The 19,129-nt window shown below is 51.0% G+C and overlaps 6 protein-coding genes across 6 annotated transcripts; 3 read left to right on the top strand and 3 right to left on the bottom strand.

The window, feature by feature from the left end:
- Positions 1-6: 6 nt before the first annotated feature.
- TGME49_311410 (M phase phosphoprotein MPP10, putative) lies at positions 7-3,929 on the top strand. The gene has a single exon (XM_002364342.2). It carries the CDS (start codon positions 748-750, stop codon positions 3,346-3,348), a length of 2,601 nt encoding a protein of 866 aa, XP_002364383.1. The 5' UTR covers positions 7-747; the 3' UTR covers positions 3,349-3,929.
- A 286-nt stretch (positions 3,930-4,215) lies between these two features.
- TGME49_311420 (hypothetical protein) lies at positions 4,216-5,772 on the bottom strand. The gene is made up of 7 exons (XM_018782673.1): positions 5,595-5,772; positions 5,423-5,534; positions 5,307-5,366; positions 5,189-5,234; positions 4,957-5,135; positions 4,697-4,894; positions 4,216-4,639 (listed from the first exon to the last, which is right to left on the bottom strand). The coding sequence occupies exons 1-6, from the start codon at positions 5,690-5,692 to the stop codon at positions 4,820-4,822; spliced, it is 570 nt and encodes a 189-aa protein (XP_018635520.1). The 5' UTR covers positions 5,693-5,772; the 3' UTR covers positions 4,216-4,639; positions 4,697-4,819.
- Positions 5,773-5,881: 109 nt separating this feature from the next.
- On the top strand, positions 5,882-6,473 carry TGME49_311425 (hypothetical protein). The gene is made up of 4 exons (XM_018782674.1): positions 5,882-5,934; positions 5,992-6,174; positions 6,232-6,368; positions 6,420-6,473. Exons 1-3 carry the CDS (start codon positions 5,928-5,930, stop codon positions 6,306-6,308), a joined length of 267 nt encoding a protein of 88 aa, XP_018635519.1. The 5' UTR covers positions 5,882-5,927; the 3' UTR covers positions 6,309-6,368; positions 6,420-6,473.
- TGME49_311430 (fibrillarin) lies at positions 5,999-8,345 on the bottom strand. Its single transcript, XM_002364344.2, has 3 exons — positions 7,894-8,345; positions 7,287-7,346; positions 5,999-7,159 (listed from the first exon to the last, which is right to left on the bottom strand). Exons 1-3 carry the CDS (start codon positions 7,898-7,900, stop codon positions 6,312-6,314), a joined length of 915 nt encoding a protein of 304 aa, XP_002364385.1. The 5' UTR covers positions 7,901-8,345; the 3' UTR covers positions 5,999-6,311.
- Positions 8,346-9,212: 867 nt separating this feature from the next.
- Positions 9,213-11,652, bottom strand: SRS50 (SAG-related sequence SRS50). Its single transcript, XM_002364345.2, has one exon. It carries the CDS (start codon positions 11,367-11,369, stop codon positions 10,710-10,712), a length of 660 nt encoding a protein of 219 aa, XP_002364386.1. The 5' UTR covers positions 11,370-11,652; the 3' UTR covers positions 9,213-10,709.
- A 3,079-nt stretch (positions 11,653-14,731) lies between these two features.
- Positions 14,732-19,113, top strand: TGME49_311450 (zinc finger, c2h2 type domain-containing protein). The gene is made up of 6 exons (XM_018782675.1): positions 14,732-15,427; positions 15,756-16,347; positions 16,669-16,986; positions 17,400-17,518; positions 17,981-18,019; positions 18,855-19,113. The coding sequence occupies exons 1-6, from the start codon at positions 15,278-15,280 to the stop codon at positions 19,020-19,022; spliced, it is 1,386 nt and encodes a 461-aa protein (XP_018635518.1). The 5' UTR covers positions 14,732-15,277; the 3' UTR covers positions 19,023-19,113.
- Positions 19,114-19,129: the final 16 nt, after the last annotated feature.

A 19,129-nucleotide genomic window follows, 5' to 3' on the forward strand; every position in this document is an offset into this window, starting at 1 on the left:
GACAATTCCACGACTACGGAAAGGTACAAGAAGACAATCTAATCTCCACTGTCTGCGGTATTTCCACTTGCTGTTGGAGAAGCAAGGCCTTTTCCGCTCGGCAGCGTTTTGCGTCGTGGGCCGCCAAGCCGTCTCTCTCTGTTGAACTCAACTGCCCCGTGATGTTCGTCTGCATGTAACCATCATCTGTGCCAGCGCCACGAGGCGATACGCGCTCTTTCCCTGTCTTCCTTTCGTGTGCCGCTTTATTGGAACCTCTGTGCCATCCATCGCGTAGAAACAGTTCCGGGACATTGACCCTCATCTGCTGGTGTGCGTTCCTGGCCCTGTCCGATCACCCTTTTGTACGTCACCTGGTCGTTTCCCCCCTTTTTTTCTCGTTCATTTTGCAAGCTGTTTTGATGCAAAGCAGATATACCTGCTTTTCCAGGTCTGCCCCCTTCCCACGCCGAGTGGACTACCGGAGTTCTTTTTTAAGCAGGGAAAGGCGTCCGCTGCTTTTGTGGATGCCGGCGGGCTCGCGGGTCTCACTGAGCTTCCTCGGTCGTCCTTGAGGCAACTGGAAGGCAGTTCTCTTCTGAGTTGCCTCTGGTGACGTCATACAACTCAAAGGTGATCCACTTTTTCGTTGGAGAACTCGTGTCTCCGCAGCATGCGCAAAGGGAGTCTCGGACCCTCAATTTGCGAAGTTTCTACTCTTCCGACCGCGTAACTCGTAGGTCTTAAGCGGACGAAAGAGTTCGTGCAATGGCGCGCGCACATATCGCCACGGGCGCCAGCCCCTCTCCGGCTTCGGCGCCTCTAGATTCTTGCACGGCGGACTGCCGTCCTGATAGAGACGGGCCTTTTATAAAGGCCGCCTGGAACGAGGAGGGATGGCTTGAGACAGCTGCAAGGCAGCCTCTCTTTCTTCTGCTGAAGGATGGGGAAAGTCGCACACACCGGCAGAGAGCTCTTGAGATGACACTCGGCCATCTCGACGATTTAGTGGAGACAACGACGGGCGGCCAATCTGGGGGCCAGGCGAGTCAGGCGTACAGGGGTTCCGGTCACAGATCTTTCACTTCCCTTCTTTTGCGGAATTCGAGGAGAGGAAAGGAGAGCGGCAGTGAGGACGGCGTTCTTCAGCGGGAAGGAGAGAGAAGTTACAGCAAGAGCGACGTTCCTGAGTCGAGTGACAGCGATGCTGACGAAGCAGAGGACGGACAGCATTGCCAGAGTGGCGTGTCTGTACAGCAGGTATGGGCACTCGTAGACACAGAAGGGAAGCGTTTGCTCCGGAGGTTGAGGAGGAAAGTGAATGACTTGCATGCGTCAGAAATGACAAGCCGTCGTGGGCTGAAGAGAAGTAGGAAACAGAGGAACAAGGAAGACCGCGGCGTGACAGACGCAGCAGCTGATGCATCCGGTTTTTTCCACGATGCCGCAGAAGGCAGACAGTGGAAAGAACGTTTCCTCTGGCTCTTACCTGAAGACGCAGAAGAAACAGATCAAGAGGTTGACTTCAATTCAGAAGAAGCGGAGGATCACAGAGGGCAAGATGAAGAGGATCAACGGGAAGGAGATGAGGAGGAGGAAGAGGGAATAGACGACGCTGAAGGCTACCCGGAGAAACAGTCAAGAACCAATGCGGAAGCTGCATCAGAGGAAGCGTCCTCGGATTCGGAAGCAGGAGACAGCACCGAGCCAGGCGGTACCTCAGAGGGAGGGGACGATAAGAAGGACGATGACCCTTTCTTTTCCATGGAGGAGATGCAACGTTTTGTTCTTCAAGAAGAAGAGAAGGAACTCAGAAGGCTGAATGCGGAGAAGAAAGGGCCGCTTGATCCCGCAGGTGAAACAGATGAGGAAGAAGCCAGTGACGAGGATGACCTGTGTTGGGAGGAACCGGGAGATGATGACGACGAAGCAAGGAATATGAAGTTTTCAGATTTTTTTGATGACCCTGTCTCTGGTAAGCTAGAGAAGGAGGACGATTCTTCGTTTGGAAAGGAGAAAAAAAGGAAAACGCACCTGGATGAAGAGAATTCACAGGAAGGTGACGACTCCGCTGACGAAGAGAAGGGCTTCATTTTTGAGGAAGGTGAAATGGACGAAGAAGAAAGGCGCCTCCAGTGTGAACTAGATCGCCTGGAACGCCGTCTGCGGGAAGAGGAAAAAGACAAGCAGCGCCAGCAGAAAGGTCAGGGCGACCGTGACAGCACTGATGTGGAAGAGGATGACAGCGATGATGCATCTAGCTCACTGGCTGACAGTGCTGAGGAGGAACGCAGCCCGCAAGACGGTAGGAGTCTTCGAAACGCATCTCTTCGTGAAGTTATGGCCAGGTCTACATCTCTGCAAAGTGACATTGACAAGCTAGAACGGGAGCTCGTTTCCAAGAAGGCATGGAATCTCCAGGGAGAGGCGTGGGCGAAACAGCGGCCTCGAAATGCGCTTCTGGATATCGGTCCTCTAGATCTGCCTCTTCTGGGTGCCTCTGTGAAGGATGAGAAAGTAATGGAGGGTGACGGCCTGGGCAAGCTAGGTGAAGGCGACGATGAACAGGACGAGGCACAAAAGATCAGCAAGCTCAGTGAGTACATTGAGAATGTTGTGAGACGTCGCATCGACGAAAACCTCTTTGACGATGTCGTTCGACGCGCAGTTGTGCCTCCGAACAAAGCGTCGCACCAGAAAGACGACCCAGGAGCGGAACTCGACATGGAGAAGAGCAAAGTCGGCCTTGGGGACCTGTATGCTATTGAATATGAGAAGCAAGTCCTCGGAGGGGAGGCAGGAGGAAGTGGGAAGATGTCAGCTGAAGAGAAGCAGAAGGCAGAACTTTTGGAAATGTTTGGATCGCTGATGTATAAACTAGACTGCCTGAGCAATATGAGCTTCCGGCCAGCTCCGGCTGCTGTAGCGGAGAAAGCCAAGTTAGGAGGTGGAGATGGCATTGCGGCTGTACAGGTGGAAGAGGCTGTGCCTGTGCTCCTTAGTGGTGCGATGAGGAAGGCTCCAGAGGAACTGAGGAAGGCGTCGAAGGACAAGGAGAAGGACGAGATGACGCAAGCAGAACGCAAGGCCGAACGGCGAAACAAGAAGGAGCGGCGTCGAAAACGTGTTCTAGGACAAGTAAGACGTGGAGAGTTGACGAAAGAGGGGCTAAAGGAGAGGGAAACCAAGCTTGCGGCGAAGAACAAAGAACAGAAGGCGAATAAACTTAACAAGAAGCAAACTGGACTAACTCAGCAAGAAGCCCTTGCGGAACTGAGAAAGAACCAGAGACGAGTCAAGGTTCAAGAACTTCTTAGTGATGCCATGAAAGCGATGCGGAAGGAACGCCGTCAAAAGGCCGGTGCTTGAGTACCCGAGGCAAACAATGGTGTTGGCAGACAAGGTGCGTAGAACAACCGGGGCAACTACAATTGAGTTCAGGAGACTGTAGCGAATACCGGAGAAATTCGACCATCGGAGTTGGATCTCGGAGAATCCGGCAGACTGGTGTACGAAGAATGAATGCTCTTCGTGCATTTCAGTAGCGCCTGGTCATGGAGGTTCGGTTCAACACTTATCGCTTCCGTGGCTTGAGCTTAGCATGGACTTTTCCAAACGTGCATTGTGGCAGTGACAGCTCCCTGTCACCTGCAGACAGTTCATGCCTCACAGTAATAGCAGGAAATCAGGTGAGAGTGTATCACGTGGAGCTTCGCGAGTCTGCGTATGTTACAGCCATATCGATGTGGCCGTCTTGCGGACGTCCTCTACTGTTCTGTGAAGTGACATATCGAGTGAAGGCTACTCCTTGAAACGATCACTGGCACCAACTGTTTGTGACAGCTCTGTCGGACTCCAAAAGTCTGACTTTGTCTGACTTCTTCTCACATCGTACAGGAACTTTCAGTCAATCTGTGTGACGATGATCCCGCTTCGTCTTCTTTTGCGAGGCACTTTCAATTCAAGAACGGACAACCACATAGTATGTACCTTTTATGATAGTGATAGGTGGACATTTATTGCAACAGTGATATCGCATCGACGAGGTATGCACTACCATGGAACCCCAAAGTTGATGACACAATGCCGTAGGATCATTACACACGGCGGAACAAATACTCGTGATGACTCGTGTCGGCAAGCATGCTTGGTAAACAGACGTACAGGCGAAAGCCTTACGTTGAGAGAGACATGAAACTTCTGTGGCGGTCGCGAATATGGCGCAGAAGGCTTTTCCTAGACGACATCGTAAGTAATTTTTGTTGCCATATATTCTATGACTAAAATCGCACATTCTCGCTTGACTCAGCCGCACTGCCCTCCGAAACACACATTGCTGCACTGCGATCACACACTGCTAGGCCGACTGGGTAACTGGCAACTGCAGCATCGGTGAATGGTGTATGGTAGATGCATCGACCTGAATGTGAAGTTCGCGCTCGGCAGCCGGCCGGAATAGAGGTTTACGATCATTCATGGAGATGTGGAAGCCAATGTGTGCGCTGAAAAACTAACGGGGCAACGGCCATTATGTGAAGATATTAAAGTAAACTGCTACCACACTAACGTGAATGCAGCATGTGGTAAAGAATGGCAAGGCGCCAACGATTCGTTGTTTCTGGTACAACAAATATGAGTGTGTGATGCATTAAATAAGCATCTGAATGGTGCTCCCAGTCGCAGCCAGTAATATTTACGAAGATAGGAAATCGCAAACCTTATCGATTGCATGCCCACATGTGAACTGATTCGTAGCTATGTTGCTAAGAAACTGAAGCTCAGTTTACTGCTTTTGCCGCTGACGAAACCACGAATTTTGTGGTCAGTGCTCCTCCTTCTATCATAGCGCGTTGGGCGCTCCAGCAACATTGACATTCCCATCGTAGTTGTACTCAAGATCCTCGTCCGTCCACCCCTGCAACACGCACAGCAAATCAACTACACAGTGGGGCTAAGGAATCGGTAAAAACACCTTACCATGGTGAGATAGACTGTGTCTCCCGCGAACTTTTGTGATGGCGTTGCTGGGTTTCGGCGCGAGAGCCACGCGCAGCCGTGTAGAACCAAACAGAGTAAAACCAGCCACGCGATTGTAAAAGACGTCCACCATAAAAAAGGACTCGCTGTCGAGCATTTGCTTGAATTCGCTGTCAGTCCTGATAGTGAACGATGAAGTTTTGGTCGTTCCGATGAGTGTGATGTTCGTTACCAAGGCCAACGAGTCCAACACAGCCCATCACGCCCGTAACGAATTTCTGGTGCAGTGCGTCACATTGTGAAATTACATGCTGATAACGGAAATGTCTGAGCGGAATATTCGATCTTACAAGCATCGTGGCTAGTGCTCTATCAATTCGACCTGGCAACGCAGTATTGCTCCTATGAATCTAGGAAGGAATGTCTGTTTCAGCTGGTACGGGAAAGTATCGTCTGGAGTATTCACCTGAACGCCCTGCAGTAGCACCATTGTCCCGAATATCCAATTACACGAACCAAGCCACACATCCAGGCGGTGACATGATGGATGCTTGCTTCTTTCCTTGGCAACCGTGAAGCTGAAAGAGGATAAGTTCGGTGCAAAATGGAACAACGACGGCGTGTGCGTTTACTTTTACCAAAGAAGAAGAATCGCCTGGGCTGCGACAAAAGGGATCCTCTTATCGAGACCCATTCCTGTACCGTGCCCAGGTTTTGCTTCAACAGTGGCTCTCATCACGCGAAATCTACTGTCCTCACACTGTTCGACATAGCAATTCTACATTTGGGCTTTGCAATATCCCCTCTTGACACGCCAGCTAAGGTTCCGGATTTCCCGCAGTTCGACCAAACGATTTTGTCAGATACACTGTATGTCCACCAGTTGTGGTGTATTAAGGGGGTCGCTGCGCTGAAAGTCGCGACTAAAGCGGGGATTCTCCCCTGTTAAGCTCACTCTGGCCCCAGACGCGATGTTAGGTAAATGCAAAACTCTGTCCCTCATATCAGGTTTTTGTAGACTAATTTATGGTACAGCCTTCTGCGTCAAATTCGGCAAAGTCTTGCCACTCATGTACAGGACTGCGAGGACTGACGACCCGTCAGACGCGGGCAGATATTCGACGAAATGTTTAAACGAAAATTATCAGAGGTCAAGTTTATGTCCACCGCCTTACACGAGAAAAACGGAACGATCAAAGACTTGGACAGACTCGACAGGTCCGATATCAATGCTAGTTCGGTCCCGTCTAGAACGTCTATCAGTTTGGTTTGCAGATGCAAGCGAAGAATGCCACGAATGCGACGATACATTAAGTCCCGTCCCCAAAGACTTGAAAAGAACAACACGCTGACGACTAATCCTTCTTCTTTGACACTCTGTACTGGCCAATAACGACAGCATGATCTCTATGGTATGGCTCAAGCGTGAGCTGCTCTTTGGGTTTGCACTTTTCCTTTCTCAGTTTATCCACTTCGGCGGCGAAGACGGCCTCAGGCTTTGCAGTGGAATCTACACAGTTTGCTTTAATGGAAATGACAAACCAACCTCCAGCCTTCAGGAAATGGTGAGCATTCAAGGCAACGATACGGGACTGATCTGGCTGCGCGACGTCAGCAAAAATGACGTCAACCATGCCAACCAGCATGCGATACTTCAGCGGCTGGCGAGCGTCTTCAACAATGGGGACGATATTTTGCCTCTTCTTCGCCATATTCGTCAGGTCACGTCCTGAGCGATGGGAAAACTCAACAGCGTAGACCACACCTTCGGGCCCAACAATGTCAGAGACATGTGAAACTGTAGTGCCGTTGGCAGCACCCAAGTATAGGACCTTGCTGCCGGGCTTGATTGGCATGTTTGCCACACCACCAACAATTGTAGCTCCAAGCTTCGATCTGAAAGGGTTCCACACGCGATATTCAATCTTTTCTCCCGACTCCTCCGCAACCTCTAGGCGTTTTTCTCCGTAGACCGATTCCCCGGGAACCATGTTTCGAGTGACAAGAGAGTCAGCTTTTCCTTTGGACATGAATATACCCTCGAATCTGTGGGGAACGACAAGCACCTTCTGCGGTCCGCCTTTACCGCCGAGGCCACCTCGGCCTCCACGTCCTCTTCCGCCTCCTCCCCTGCCACCGCCTCTACCTCCTCGTCCTCCGCCACGGCTGGCTTTGAAACCTCCGCCGCCTCCTCGGCCTCCCCCTATATCAGAAAAAAACACGCACGTCCACAATGTCTCCATTACTTTGCATTCACGCGCATACTAGCATAAAACGCAATGCAACGCAAGAGTAGGTACACGCACATATTTACATCTGTATGTGCTTACCTCGACCACCTCCTCTCCCGCCACCAGAACCTCCGCGACCTCCGCCGCCTCTGAAGCCGCCTGAAACACAACGGCAATAACAATCCGAAACGTTCTAATGGACTGAGGGGAAATCTATTGATTCCCACTACCCGTTTTTTGACGGCAGTTTGGCTCTGTTGTACTGCGTCGCTACGCTGCCCTCGAAGTTAATTCTTCGTGGCGCCGCATAAAACAGAAAACATTGATGAACACGCTCAGCCCCATCCTGATACCAACAGGACAAGACTGAGTTGGCACTCTCTCTGCTGTGGAAAGAAAATCCGTTTATTTCTAAACAGCTCTCAGAGGTCCTGTTGGCGGCAAGTCGATATCCGCGTCAACCTCGATGTACACACGAAGAAAAGTTGCGTCACCTTCAAGCTAGTTGTTGCATTAAAGTAACATACGCGCTATGCGTCGTCAGTGTTGACAAGAGGCCGCTAAACACGATTCGTTCATGACGGAAAAAAAACGCTATGCGGGCAATAAGTGACCAACGGCCAACCCATCTTTCAGTCTCGGATCCAGAAGGATTCGGAGTTCATACACCACTGTGGGGATACAGACCATTAATGCAGACATTTACCTCTCATTGTTATGCTTGTGCTTGAAAAAGAAGCTTCGCAACCAGTCTTCTGTTCAGACCGGCTTCTGATACCAGTGCAAAGCAAATCCTATCCGGAAGCTGGAAGGAAAAAAAATGGGCCAGGCTTGAACTTGGGCGAAACGTAAATAACGGGCGCCCTCCACCAAGATAACGCCGACCAGCCTGTACTTTTCTTTGGCCGCAGACAAAAAAAAGCCACAGGAACGCAGTCGCAATACTACAGATTTGACTCCTGTCCCGCCGTGCGCCGGAGTTCATTTCGGAAACTTAGTCCCCACAACGTAGCTCCGCATGCAACGCTAGCATGCAAGAAGAGCAGGCACAACCGACGTAGGAAGGTTTCAAAGTTTGTAGTTCGTATTGTGGAGTTGTCTCCGTCTGATTTCTTATGCCGTCTATATCGAATGGCAGTCAAACTACTTCCAAGCGAGGCATTGCCTCTCCGTAGTACAGAAGTGTGAGAGCGAGTAGATCGATATACGGTTGCTAGCTGCAGCCGGCCCTTGGCGTATCCGACAGAGAACCGGCTGCAACGCACTGCCTCAACTGATTAAGCCATCCTCCGATTAAACACAGTCCTTTATAAGTTGGAACAAGAAGAGGGGGCTCTTTTCGCCGGAGGATCTACAAAGACTTTTATTCATGTCTGCGTCATGATTTAAAAAGCTGTTAACTGACAAGTCGTCACTTTGATGCGCTGAAGCGTGACGTCCGAACGTCCACGTGCGAAGGGCTTCAAGACGGTAGTCCTTTGGTACTTACATTGAGCAATAGGCCTGAGGTACAGTTTGTTCTATGTTGTGTCATGCAGTCAGACGGCCAGAGCAACCACAGTAGCAGGTTGGGTATCAGCGTTATACGGATCGATGCGTGATTAGTGGCGGCGTGTCATGCACACGTCAAGCCCTTGCGGGTCCCTGTATTGTTTCACATTCACGAAGGTCCCATTAACCACCTGTCTACACAATTGGCGCATCGGATTCAGCGTTTCGCCCGTTCTTGTAAGGTCAAGAGCCTATTTCAGATCCATGCGTGCCGTCTGAACTATATTATATATATGAACATACCTTACGCGCAGTGAACAGTCGCTCAGGGTCTAAACGTCGGGCCACCTCGATCCTCATATTCAAAGATAATTCTATTTTAAAAAGTCTTAGATAAACGACATGTGAAGAGTCGGACCAACTTTGACGCACGGCGATAATTACCCTTCAAGGATCTGGACCCTCATGATACAGCCACCGTTTACGAGTTCCTGCCCCGGGCAGGGATTATCTACTCTAACAAAATCAACCAGGGTGCTCTCATGGGTGTTCCGCTGAGTCGCTGCCTATGCCAGTAGCGTATAGTCATCTCTTCCGGGTGCTGTCAATGTGTGCTCGCTTGCCCCCTGGTGACACCAGCGGATTTGGATGGCATTTCTTCCAGAGAGACGGCCGGCCATCCAGCGCAGTTACTTTCACGACGTCATAGCATGGGCTGCTATCGTTGTTTCTTCCCACTGATGCAATAAAAGACTCCTATCCTTCAATTGCACATAATGGCTGCTGAATCTGCTATCAACTGCTACGAATTACAGGCAACGTACTTGTAAATCTAACGAACGCAGACTGGCGTCCATCCGACAGATGCTATGCGCACAACGCTCAGACCACAACCCCCCACCATTTTATCGCGTCACATTTCTGCATGCACAGTCACAAAGAGTGATACGAGGCTCTCTCACAACAATGAAGTGGCGCATGATGGACGAGCAGTCTTAAGATTTGTCCAGTTCCTCCTATTTGGCCGCCTACCCTCAAATACGCTACAGTTCGACTGATGGTGAAGCACTGCACACGCAGACACAAACAATCACCCCGTCCTGGACAGTTCCACGAAGTCAGCTATAAGCACATTCCGTGAGGGTCGTAATCACTATGCCCGTCCAGGTGGGTCTACAGGAGGCTCGCACGCGCGCAGTGCCTATCCGAGAAAACTGAATACAGGCAGATGGATGAGACTTCCACACCCTTCTTCCGAAGTAATGAGAGCCTCCCAGTGGGATTTTAATTTCCGCGTAAAATTAGTTAGCTTATGTTTTCATGCGTGTCACGCCTTTAAGCACATGTAGTTGACGCGCGAGTTCAGCAAGACTGCATGAAGCACAACCAAGCGACAAAGGACATTTCGTTGTTGAAAATGACATTCTTCCACCCGGCTGCATACGACGCCACACAAGTTTTTCCGGCAGGCGCCGTCCTTCAGCTGAACACACTTCTTTACATGGGATGGAAACTTCACCCGTGACCTGGTCATTGTAGTTACACAGCGAGACAGGGACAAGCGTTACACAAAATACTTATCAGCTGATGAACCACGGAAAACAAATCTCGAGGCATGTGTGTTAATGCGATAGAGCAAAGACAACGCATTGGTCCTCCCTTCCAAGTACATGCCGTCGTCATGCCAACAGTGGAATAAAACGTGCAACACCAACATGGGTCCCTACCTCCACCTGTGCAGTGTTGTGGTCGCAGGAACTTAAAAATACGCGCGAGCTCGTGTCCAGCCGCAACGTAGGCACAGACGCAGAAATAATTGCAAAGACGAGCGAAACTACCTCGTAAGAGAGATACAAATAAACTGTAAGCCCACCACGAGTCGCCTTTCCACCACTGGTCGTCCACTGCCTTCACCAGTGGAGGATTTCTCAGCCGGCCACCAACCACCCTGGCTCCGGTCAAGCTGTCCAGTTCACATTAATGTCGAAGCAGTGGTCGTCTCTCTGGATTCCGCTCTCACCGCCCGTTAGTTCATAAAACGGCAGCCATGATGGCCAACACTACGCTCTTCAGGAATGTTGCTGATGACCCCGTACGAGCCACAGTGCCGCTAGACTTTGTTTGTACGACACCCGTCACGGGCACCAACTTCTTCCTCGCTGACACAACAACCCGGCAGATGTTCTTGGTCCGAATGTATAAACACCCTAGCTTGATAGTTTTTGTTTCTGCTGGAAATACACTGAGCGGAATAGTGAAGGTCATCCCTTCGTGGGGTTTCGTGGGATCTCCTTCCCACCAAGTGCTGGAGAAATCGTCGAAGAACTCTGGACCGCGGTAATCTGGACCCTCGCTAAAACAAGCTTGTAAAGACGTAAGAACAGAACAAAAGCTATGAGTGAACACGTCGGCAGAGGGGACGAGAACGCCTCCATCAGCACAGGCGATTGAAAAGGAATTGCGGCCCTCAAAGGGTTCGAGGACGACATGAAAGGGACCATAGACAGACGATGTGCATGTTACAGACTGGCCTACCACACCCCCAGTCCTTTCATGTTCGCTCGGTTCGGACCTAGTTACCACAGATTTACTGCCCGTCTCAAAGAAAGCGGCCACGAGGGGCAAGAAAAAAAGACGAGCCAAGCAAGGGCTTAAGCAACCCCGCCGGTATCCTCTGTGAAGACGCGCCATCAACGCCGCTCCGCAAAGAAGTACCCAACCTGCGTCTACCTCTCTTGGCCGAGAACTCTGCCTCCGTACACCGGGAATCCTCCTTGAACTTCGAAACGCAGAAGAATCAGTTGCTGCGTCGTTTCCCACAATCGCTGGAATTGAGCTTGGGCCGCGAAGATCAGCTAGGAAGCGAAAACAGCGAACGGGGACTGTGGTGATTCCGCTTGGCCTTCCGGCCCGCGGATAGATACTCTGTCAGTTTCTGGTCTGACATACAGGAACGATAACTGGATGGCCTTGAGAGAAGTCGGAATGTCGGAGCCGGACCCAGTGCAGACAGCCCTGTTGCCCGGCGCACGGTTCGCATGCAATCAGCCGTTGCTGAGTGGGCACACTTCTTCGTCAGGGTGACCGGGCAGCAGGGTTCGCTGGTCCTAGCATTCGCCACGACTCTAGCCCCCGGTTGCTTTGGCAACTGCAGACAAGACATGCTGCATGGTGTACGAACCCGGTTTCGTCCAACTGATGGATACTGACGTTGTGCGACAAGCAACTGCAAAAGCGAGTTTCTCGGTACTTTCCACACGACTTCACGGCCCTCAGGAGGCTACTGGCAGGGCTACTTCAGGCAGACTCAAATCTTGAGGGTGCTGGGACCCCTGCGCCTTGCCTCTTCACTCCTCTTCTTCGTCTTCCATCAACCCCGCGGGTATTTTCTCGCGCGCCATGCTACGTGACGCGCAAGTGCGCACACACTGATCAGTCAGTTAACAGCCAATTGTAAGCGCGGATGAGAAGGAAGACGGGAAATAGTCCTGTGCAGCTACTAAAGTAACCCGAACCCCAAAACTTTCTTCGTGCACTTTCGGAGTTGGGACCTTAAAACGGTCAACTCACGACTGCCAGTCTGTTCGAGGGGAATGTTGCCCCCACCGAACGAACAGAAAACGAATCCCGAGAAAAGGGACGAATTTTTTTAGCTAGCGGCGCATACACTGAATCAGGGTACTGTATTGTCGATGTTAACTCCCAGTCTAGACAGTGATCATGAAAAGGAATCCCACTCCATTCATACGGCCCGGAAGACACGAAGCACGGAAGCAGCTCTCCCTCGGACGGGTCGCGCTTCATTAGAGGGCATCATATCGAAGAAGGATCATAAACTGACCGACACGGATGCAGAACATGCGAAAAAGGACTGTACATAGAGCCGAGAGCCTCGTACGCATATCCCCATTTTCAGCTATCACTTGTTCTGGCTCGGGATTAGTCGCATTTTCAGGAGACCAGTCGGTCTGAGTAACTTCACAAATGGTTGAGGGAAGTCTGTTGTACATTACGTGGGGACGGCATCCTTTGGAAAACACCTTGGGACCCAAGGAGGGGAATTAGTTCGCCACATAGAATCCATCAGGAGACAGACTTTCTGGAGCTGTATCTAGGTGAACATGACGGCTATACAGCGACTTTCCTTCCCCTGTGTTTCAATCTTTAAAGGGTTTCGTATGCGTCTCCTCGGGAATGATGTGTCATGAAGTGCAACGGCTGTCTCTCGCACCGGCGAGAATCCAGGGCCTCCAAGCGTTTCCAAAATAACGCCAGCGCCTGAACTTATCTACATAGACTTCTCAGGTATTTCTGAACGATATATATGCTAAGAATGAGATAAACTGCAGGTGTTCCCACGGTTAATCAAGTACTACGCTATTCAGTCTGTTGTAGGTGACACAGGCGCACACAACCAAGTATCTAACACCTCCACTGTAAGCATCGTTACTTTTCTGTGTAGACGAGGTACCAATTGTAGTAGAGAACTCGGTCAGTAAACGCCGTGCAAGTAGGTCTGCTTTGGTCAACTCATAGATACCACTGGAAAATCCTCCTAGAGTAAATGACACGAACACCACTGCGTGCGAGACGTTGCGGGTATCGTAGTTTCGAGGCTGAGAAGATCTTTCTTGAGTAAAAAAACCAAGTTACGCTAACACCGTCACCTGTGCCATGAATGGTGGCGACGTTTTGTGGTTCAGAACGTGCGTCTCTATACAAACGTTACGCGACAGCTTCATTACGAATGGATGAGAGGTCAGATTGTCATCATCGTGCGAACTCCCTAACTCAGTAAACTTCCGTGGACCGCAGTGGGCTTGTTTATGACCAGCCGACTGTAAGCACGAATAATAACATAGTAACGAAGATAATTTCACCTTCGTGCAACCGTTAGGGCCTTGAGCACGACAATGGAAACACACTGTTTCTGGGAATGGCTTATCTACCATTGCCGCTCGAGGGCGCAGTCTCTTTCCGAGTATATGTCAACGATTTGAGTGAATCATGAATCTGACGTCCAAAACTTCCCTCTGTTGCTCTGACTTACTGTTCTCAGTTCATAATGGAGTACATGCCGAACCGACGTACAAAGAACGGGATGAGTTTTCTATTTAGAGAAGACAGTTTTTTGCTTCCGTGACTTCTGGAGGCCCCGACAACAACCAGAGAACGCTACCAAGCATACGCTAGCATTGTCAGCACCATCGTACTGGGACCCATCACCTCTGAGACAGGATCATTAATAAGCTGGTTCTGGTGAGCATAAAGTACGAGTTGGATTACTGGTTCAGACCGTTTAGCTGCTTGTTTACGAATCAAATCACGAGCTGGAACGAGTCCAATTGCCCAGCTTTGTAAAGGCTCTAACAAGGTAAACTGCCAGTTCCTTCGCCGTCTATGTACCACAGTACACCCAGAGGATGCATCGCCCGTGGACAAAACAGTGAGAACTGGACAAGAGAGCTCGACTTCATCGGAGTTGGAACGAGGTTGGGCGGCTGCCGTGCACAACAAGAGACGAGTGAGTTTGGGGCATTACGAACATAAAACTCATAGATTGACCATGTTTTGCAATTGTACCATTGCGAGTAGATAAACCGAGCATCACGGAATCCAGCCCGAGCACATCATTCTTTGCCACTCTAGCATCATGGCTCGCCAATCTTTTACCTGCCACGCTTCTATGGCGTGGTCTTGCCCGCAAGCTGGAGGCTCCTCGCGAAAGTCAGAGACTAAGCATGCGCCTTCCTTGATATGACGCATGCTAGACTCCAAGAAGAGACAGATTTGCAGGGTATCCTCGAGCTTAGTTCTGTAAAGTCACGTGACATAGTGGTTTTTTCGTATAAAGACTGCCTCTCGACTGAAGAGTAAGCGATTGAGCCAGTAGCTCGCCGACGTAGCACCGGTGAAATCGCATGCGCATGCGTCACAGGGCATCGACTAAATCAGCCAGTTTGCTGGCGCCATAAATTCTGCCGTTTACCTGGCAAGGCAGCAGACGGAAAGCTGCTCCACACCACAGTTTTCTCTTCTCTTGCTGTGTGAAATGCTTTTTCCGGGACACAATGGGCTCGGCTCCATCCTCAGAATCTCCCGATGCCGATCCGAGCTGATGTAAAGACCTCATATCTTCACCGCCATGAGCCGGCAGTTGCCCCAATTCGCTCTTCGGGTTTATATATTTTGGCTGTCCGAAATTACCGTCCTCAGCTGCTTGGTATATGAGGACAACCGTCACCCGTGTCGCTTCGAAACGTAAGAGGTCGCTACCGAAGGAGTTACCCCAGGCTCCGCTAGGCAATCTGCCTATAGTTGAAACTTTCTCGAGTGTAGTTTCTCATTTTCTTTTGCCTCTTCGGTAGCCTTCGTTGACGGTTTTTCAACCACCGAATAGTCGACAATAAGCTTGTTTGGGACGCAAATTCACAACTGATTTGAGACCGTGGCTGACGGTCGCCATCCCCTTCCGCGCCAGACCCTCGCCCCCTGTACCCCCTGATGGGCGCCTGCCCTAAACCCATCATCGCTTGCTCGAAACGAGGCACCAGGCTATCGTCCACGATATAGCTTCTTCATACTCGTTCTCTGCAGAAATGGACGAAACAGACAACCCTCCGAATTGTATCCGCTCTCAGGAGACGCTCGCCTTGCCGCGAGTGTACATGTGTCAGGTCGCAGGATGCGGTGCGCGCTTTCGAAAGGCTGCACATCTTCGGCGCCACGCGGCTGTCCACACCGAAGAGGTAATGGCGACCATCGCTGTTTCACCACTGAATAGTGCTGGATGGAGAATGCTCTACGTCCTGGTTTCTTAGCGAGTTAGAGTGTGGATGAGACCCACGACTGTGTTGCGCGCCTCTCAACGCGCACCGGGGCAAACTCGTAGGTTGTCACTGCAAAGGCAGATGCCACTTGTGTCTTTGTTTGATTAGGAGGGATTCAGGTCGTGACTATAAGTCCTTTTGAGTTGGAAAATTTGTTTTTCGTGTCTTTGCCCAGGTGAAGCGATTTTCAGAAGTAACTTGGAAACTCGCTGCTGCGGTGCTTTTGCCCTCTCGTGTCTGCCCACAGCGCCCGTTCAGCTGCCCCTGTTGTTCCGCCTCTTTCAAAAGAGACGAACACCTGCGTCGTCATATAACGATACGCCATCGCGGAGACAGCCGGATGCTTCCGAAGGCGCTGGGATGCACAGAAGAACGAAACAGCCCTACATCTGATCCTCATTGCCGAAACTCTCTAAATGAGGGTTTGACTGAACATATCCAGAATCGTAGTGTCTATTCTACAGGCGTAAGTGCACGACACGTAGAGGAGGACCGCACACGCCACATGCCCGGCGAACAGCAGGCCAGACCTACGGCGGAACAAGGCGTCGACACTGTACGTTTGCCACATGAAGCTTGTCTTCTAAGTGGCAAAAGGCTGACAAATGATACAGAAGCCGATGCAACAGCCCCCAAATGTCTGGACGAATCGAAGAGGCTTTCACGTGAAAGTCACGCAAACAGCACTGAGCTTTCGATAGCGGGGGCACCTTGCCTGACCGACAAAACGCGGGAGTCAGATGCCCGGCCGTTCGTCTGTGACAAATGTGGCAAATCGTTCACTCTAAAACAGCACCTTCGACGCCACGAGAAAAGCCATGTCGGGCGCCATACATGTGGTAAGTTCCTCCGTGCGGTGATGCGGCGTGTGTTTTTTGCGGTGAGGCGGCACTGGACGGAAGCAGAGAGGGGCGTCTGTGTAGCTTTTACCGCGTGCTGTGAGAACTCAAGTGTCGCTTCATCAATTATTGCTTCCTTTTGTTGTTTCCTTTCGTCCATGGCATTTGGGCATTGGCATCCTGCTTGGGTGCATTTGCTCGTGCATCTTTCGTCAGAGAATCAAATTTCGCGCACATTCGGCTGGAGCCTGCAAATACATTCGCCGAGACTTGCCAGTGGGCTTCATGGCTTCTGCCGGACTCTGTTGTCCCCGTTCGCAGAGCAATGTGGCGCAGTATTTGCAAAGAAGCATCAGATCCGGTGGCACATGCTGGAACACGTGATGACAGACAGCGCTCGACGGAAAGGGAGGCAAGCAGACGCAAGAAAAGAGGTCTTGGAAAACCCTCTCGCGGCAGGTGGTGCTGAAAACGGACATGAGGAAGACTCTCTCTCCCCGTTCATGCCAGAAAAACATGTCCCCTGTAAAGCGGATGAGTCACTTCAAGCAGTGGGGTTCCCCTGCCCACACAAGGACTGTGACATGGTCTTCCTCACGCGCGGTCAGCTGTACCGACACCTGAGAAGAGTTCGCGAAAGTAGGATTCCTCCTAGCAAGTGAGACGGGCAGTCTAGTCTGAAGCGGATGAGTTGTGGTTGTGTACTCTTTTGTTTTCCCGGAGAATAACCCTCAGCCTCCCGTGTGATTCTTGTCCTTGTTTCACGTCTTGCGCCCTCATGCTGTGCTTGTTTTCTTCCACCTTCTCTTTTCTGTGTAATTTACAACTACCACACCTGCCGCGCATTGTGCGGCCTTGACAGGCGTGTACATATGCCTCTTTGCGTGTGTGCATACGCTTGCACGTACAAACGACTGGGATGCGTAGTCCCGTGTATGCTGTCAAAGCGTGAGTGGCTCCCGTCGATTGTCTCTGTTGCTGAGGTCGTCCGTTACGCTCTCAGTTCCATGTCCTGAGTCTTCACCGCTGTGTCTCCGTGAACTGGTTTGTAGGATCCTGCGACTACACCTGCGAGACGTGCTCGGAGACATTTGTGCGGTTTTCGTCCCTGGTGACGCATCGACGCGTCGCCCACCCGACAAATGTTCACATCTGCGAAACATGCAATAAAGTGAGAAACATGTTCTGCACATCTGTTGAGTAAATCCCTCGCGTTTGTGGTGTTTTATTGCGCCATGTCATTAGAGCGAGCTGGACCGCGCAAACGCTCCTCTCTGAACCCTTCACTCCCGTCTCTGGTCTGTGCCATTTTGCCGAAGGAGCAATGCGACTAGGCGCAGCCATGTAGAGCAAGGAACAAAGCAGAGAGAGCTCGTTCCAGTGGTTCTTTTCGTTGTCTCGCGCACCAAACCAGATATACGGTTGCCTCATTGTATTCTTTGAAATGGACGCAGCTTCGCTAGCATTGCTGCTCGTCTCGGCGCATGTGACCACTTCGGGCTTGAAGTATCTGTAGACTGGTTCCGTCCAATGCTCAATCATCCGAGTCACACTCTTCTGCCTCGCTGGACGGCTTTTCAGTCCGTTCTGTACGGGCGCTTTTGTCTTGCATCTCCTTTGCCTTGTCCTGCAGCGCTACTCAAGATTATCCCGTCTTCGAGAACACATAAGGGTAGGATATCTCAAAATAAATGAACTACACACTTGCCATTTTTTTCAACTCACTCATAGCTCCATTAGATACTCAACAAATGTTTGTTGACTACATGGTGTTATCCATTCCAAGTGCACTCAGCATAGACACCACACGCATTTGCTTGCCTTTATCTGTTTCTGTCCTCTGATCAATGCATCCGTGAAGCGGGGGCATGCACAGATGAGATCCGGCCAGGGTATCCCTACAGTATGCTCTATTTATGTGTGGCACACGTTATGCGTATCTATACGTGCATTTATGCATAAGTTCACTAAGTGTGGTAGAGACAAACGTCGGTTTTGATTTGCATCCGGATTCTTCGTTTCGTCATGCGACGAGTCTACGGGGTGCTGGTGAACCAGATCGTGGCTTGACACATGCCAGTCTCCGGTCACCTATCTGGTGCGTTGTTCGACCTGCCGCGATTAACCGCGCCTCACGAGTTCCTAGGTTTTCCCCTATGTGCCTCCCCTCTTCATAAATGCATGTCAACGTGAATGTAAAGTCGATTTGCATAAACAGATACATGTTTCAGGGGCGTGCGGCAAGAAACGCGTGATGGTCGTGAGGATGGGGAAAGGGCGTCCATTCGGACGCCGTCTTGTGTCGCGCAGATGATGCATGCCTTCAAGGTTGGAATAGGCGGGGTCTCGTAGCGACTTTTCTGCACTGACTGTTTGTCATTCCTCGATGGGATTTGTTGACCGTCTCGACAAAAAACGGAAGGCCTCAGTGTTTCACAGCAGCGACGATGGGTTCTGTCGACACACCCTTTTCTCGGGTTGGTGTGACTTCTGCTTCGTATTCGCAGAAACGGCACGGCGCCGAGGACCGGTGTCTAGCGGAGGAAGGAAACCGCTCAGACAACGAACTGAGGGAACGGGACATCGAAGACTCTCAGGACTGTTCTTGTCCGTGCCCGCACCCCAGCTGCGGCGCCTTTTTCTCCACTGTACGTCCCAGCCGTTCTCCACGGTGAATATGACAGGGGGAGAATGCTTCTGGTTCACCCTTCCCCTATACCTGTGAGGCACAGTCAGCGTCAAAGAGAAGCTGCGTCGTTCCCCGTCTGCGCGTTCGTGCAGG

This window comes from Toxoplasma gondii, chromosome XI (assembly GCF_000006565.2).
Source record: "Toxoplasma gondii ME49 chromosome XI, whole genome shotgun sequence".
Taxonomy (NCBI): Eukaryota; Apicomplexa; class Conoidasida; order Eucoccidiorida; family Sarcocystidae; genus Toxoplasma; species Toxoplasma gondii.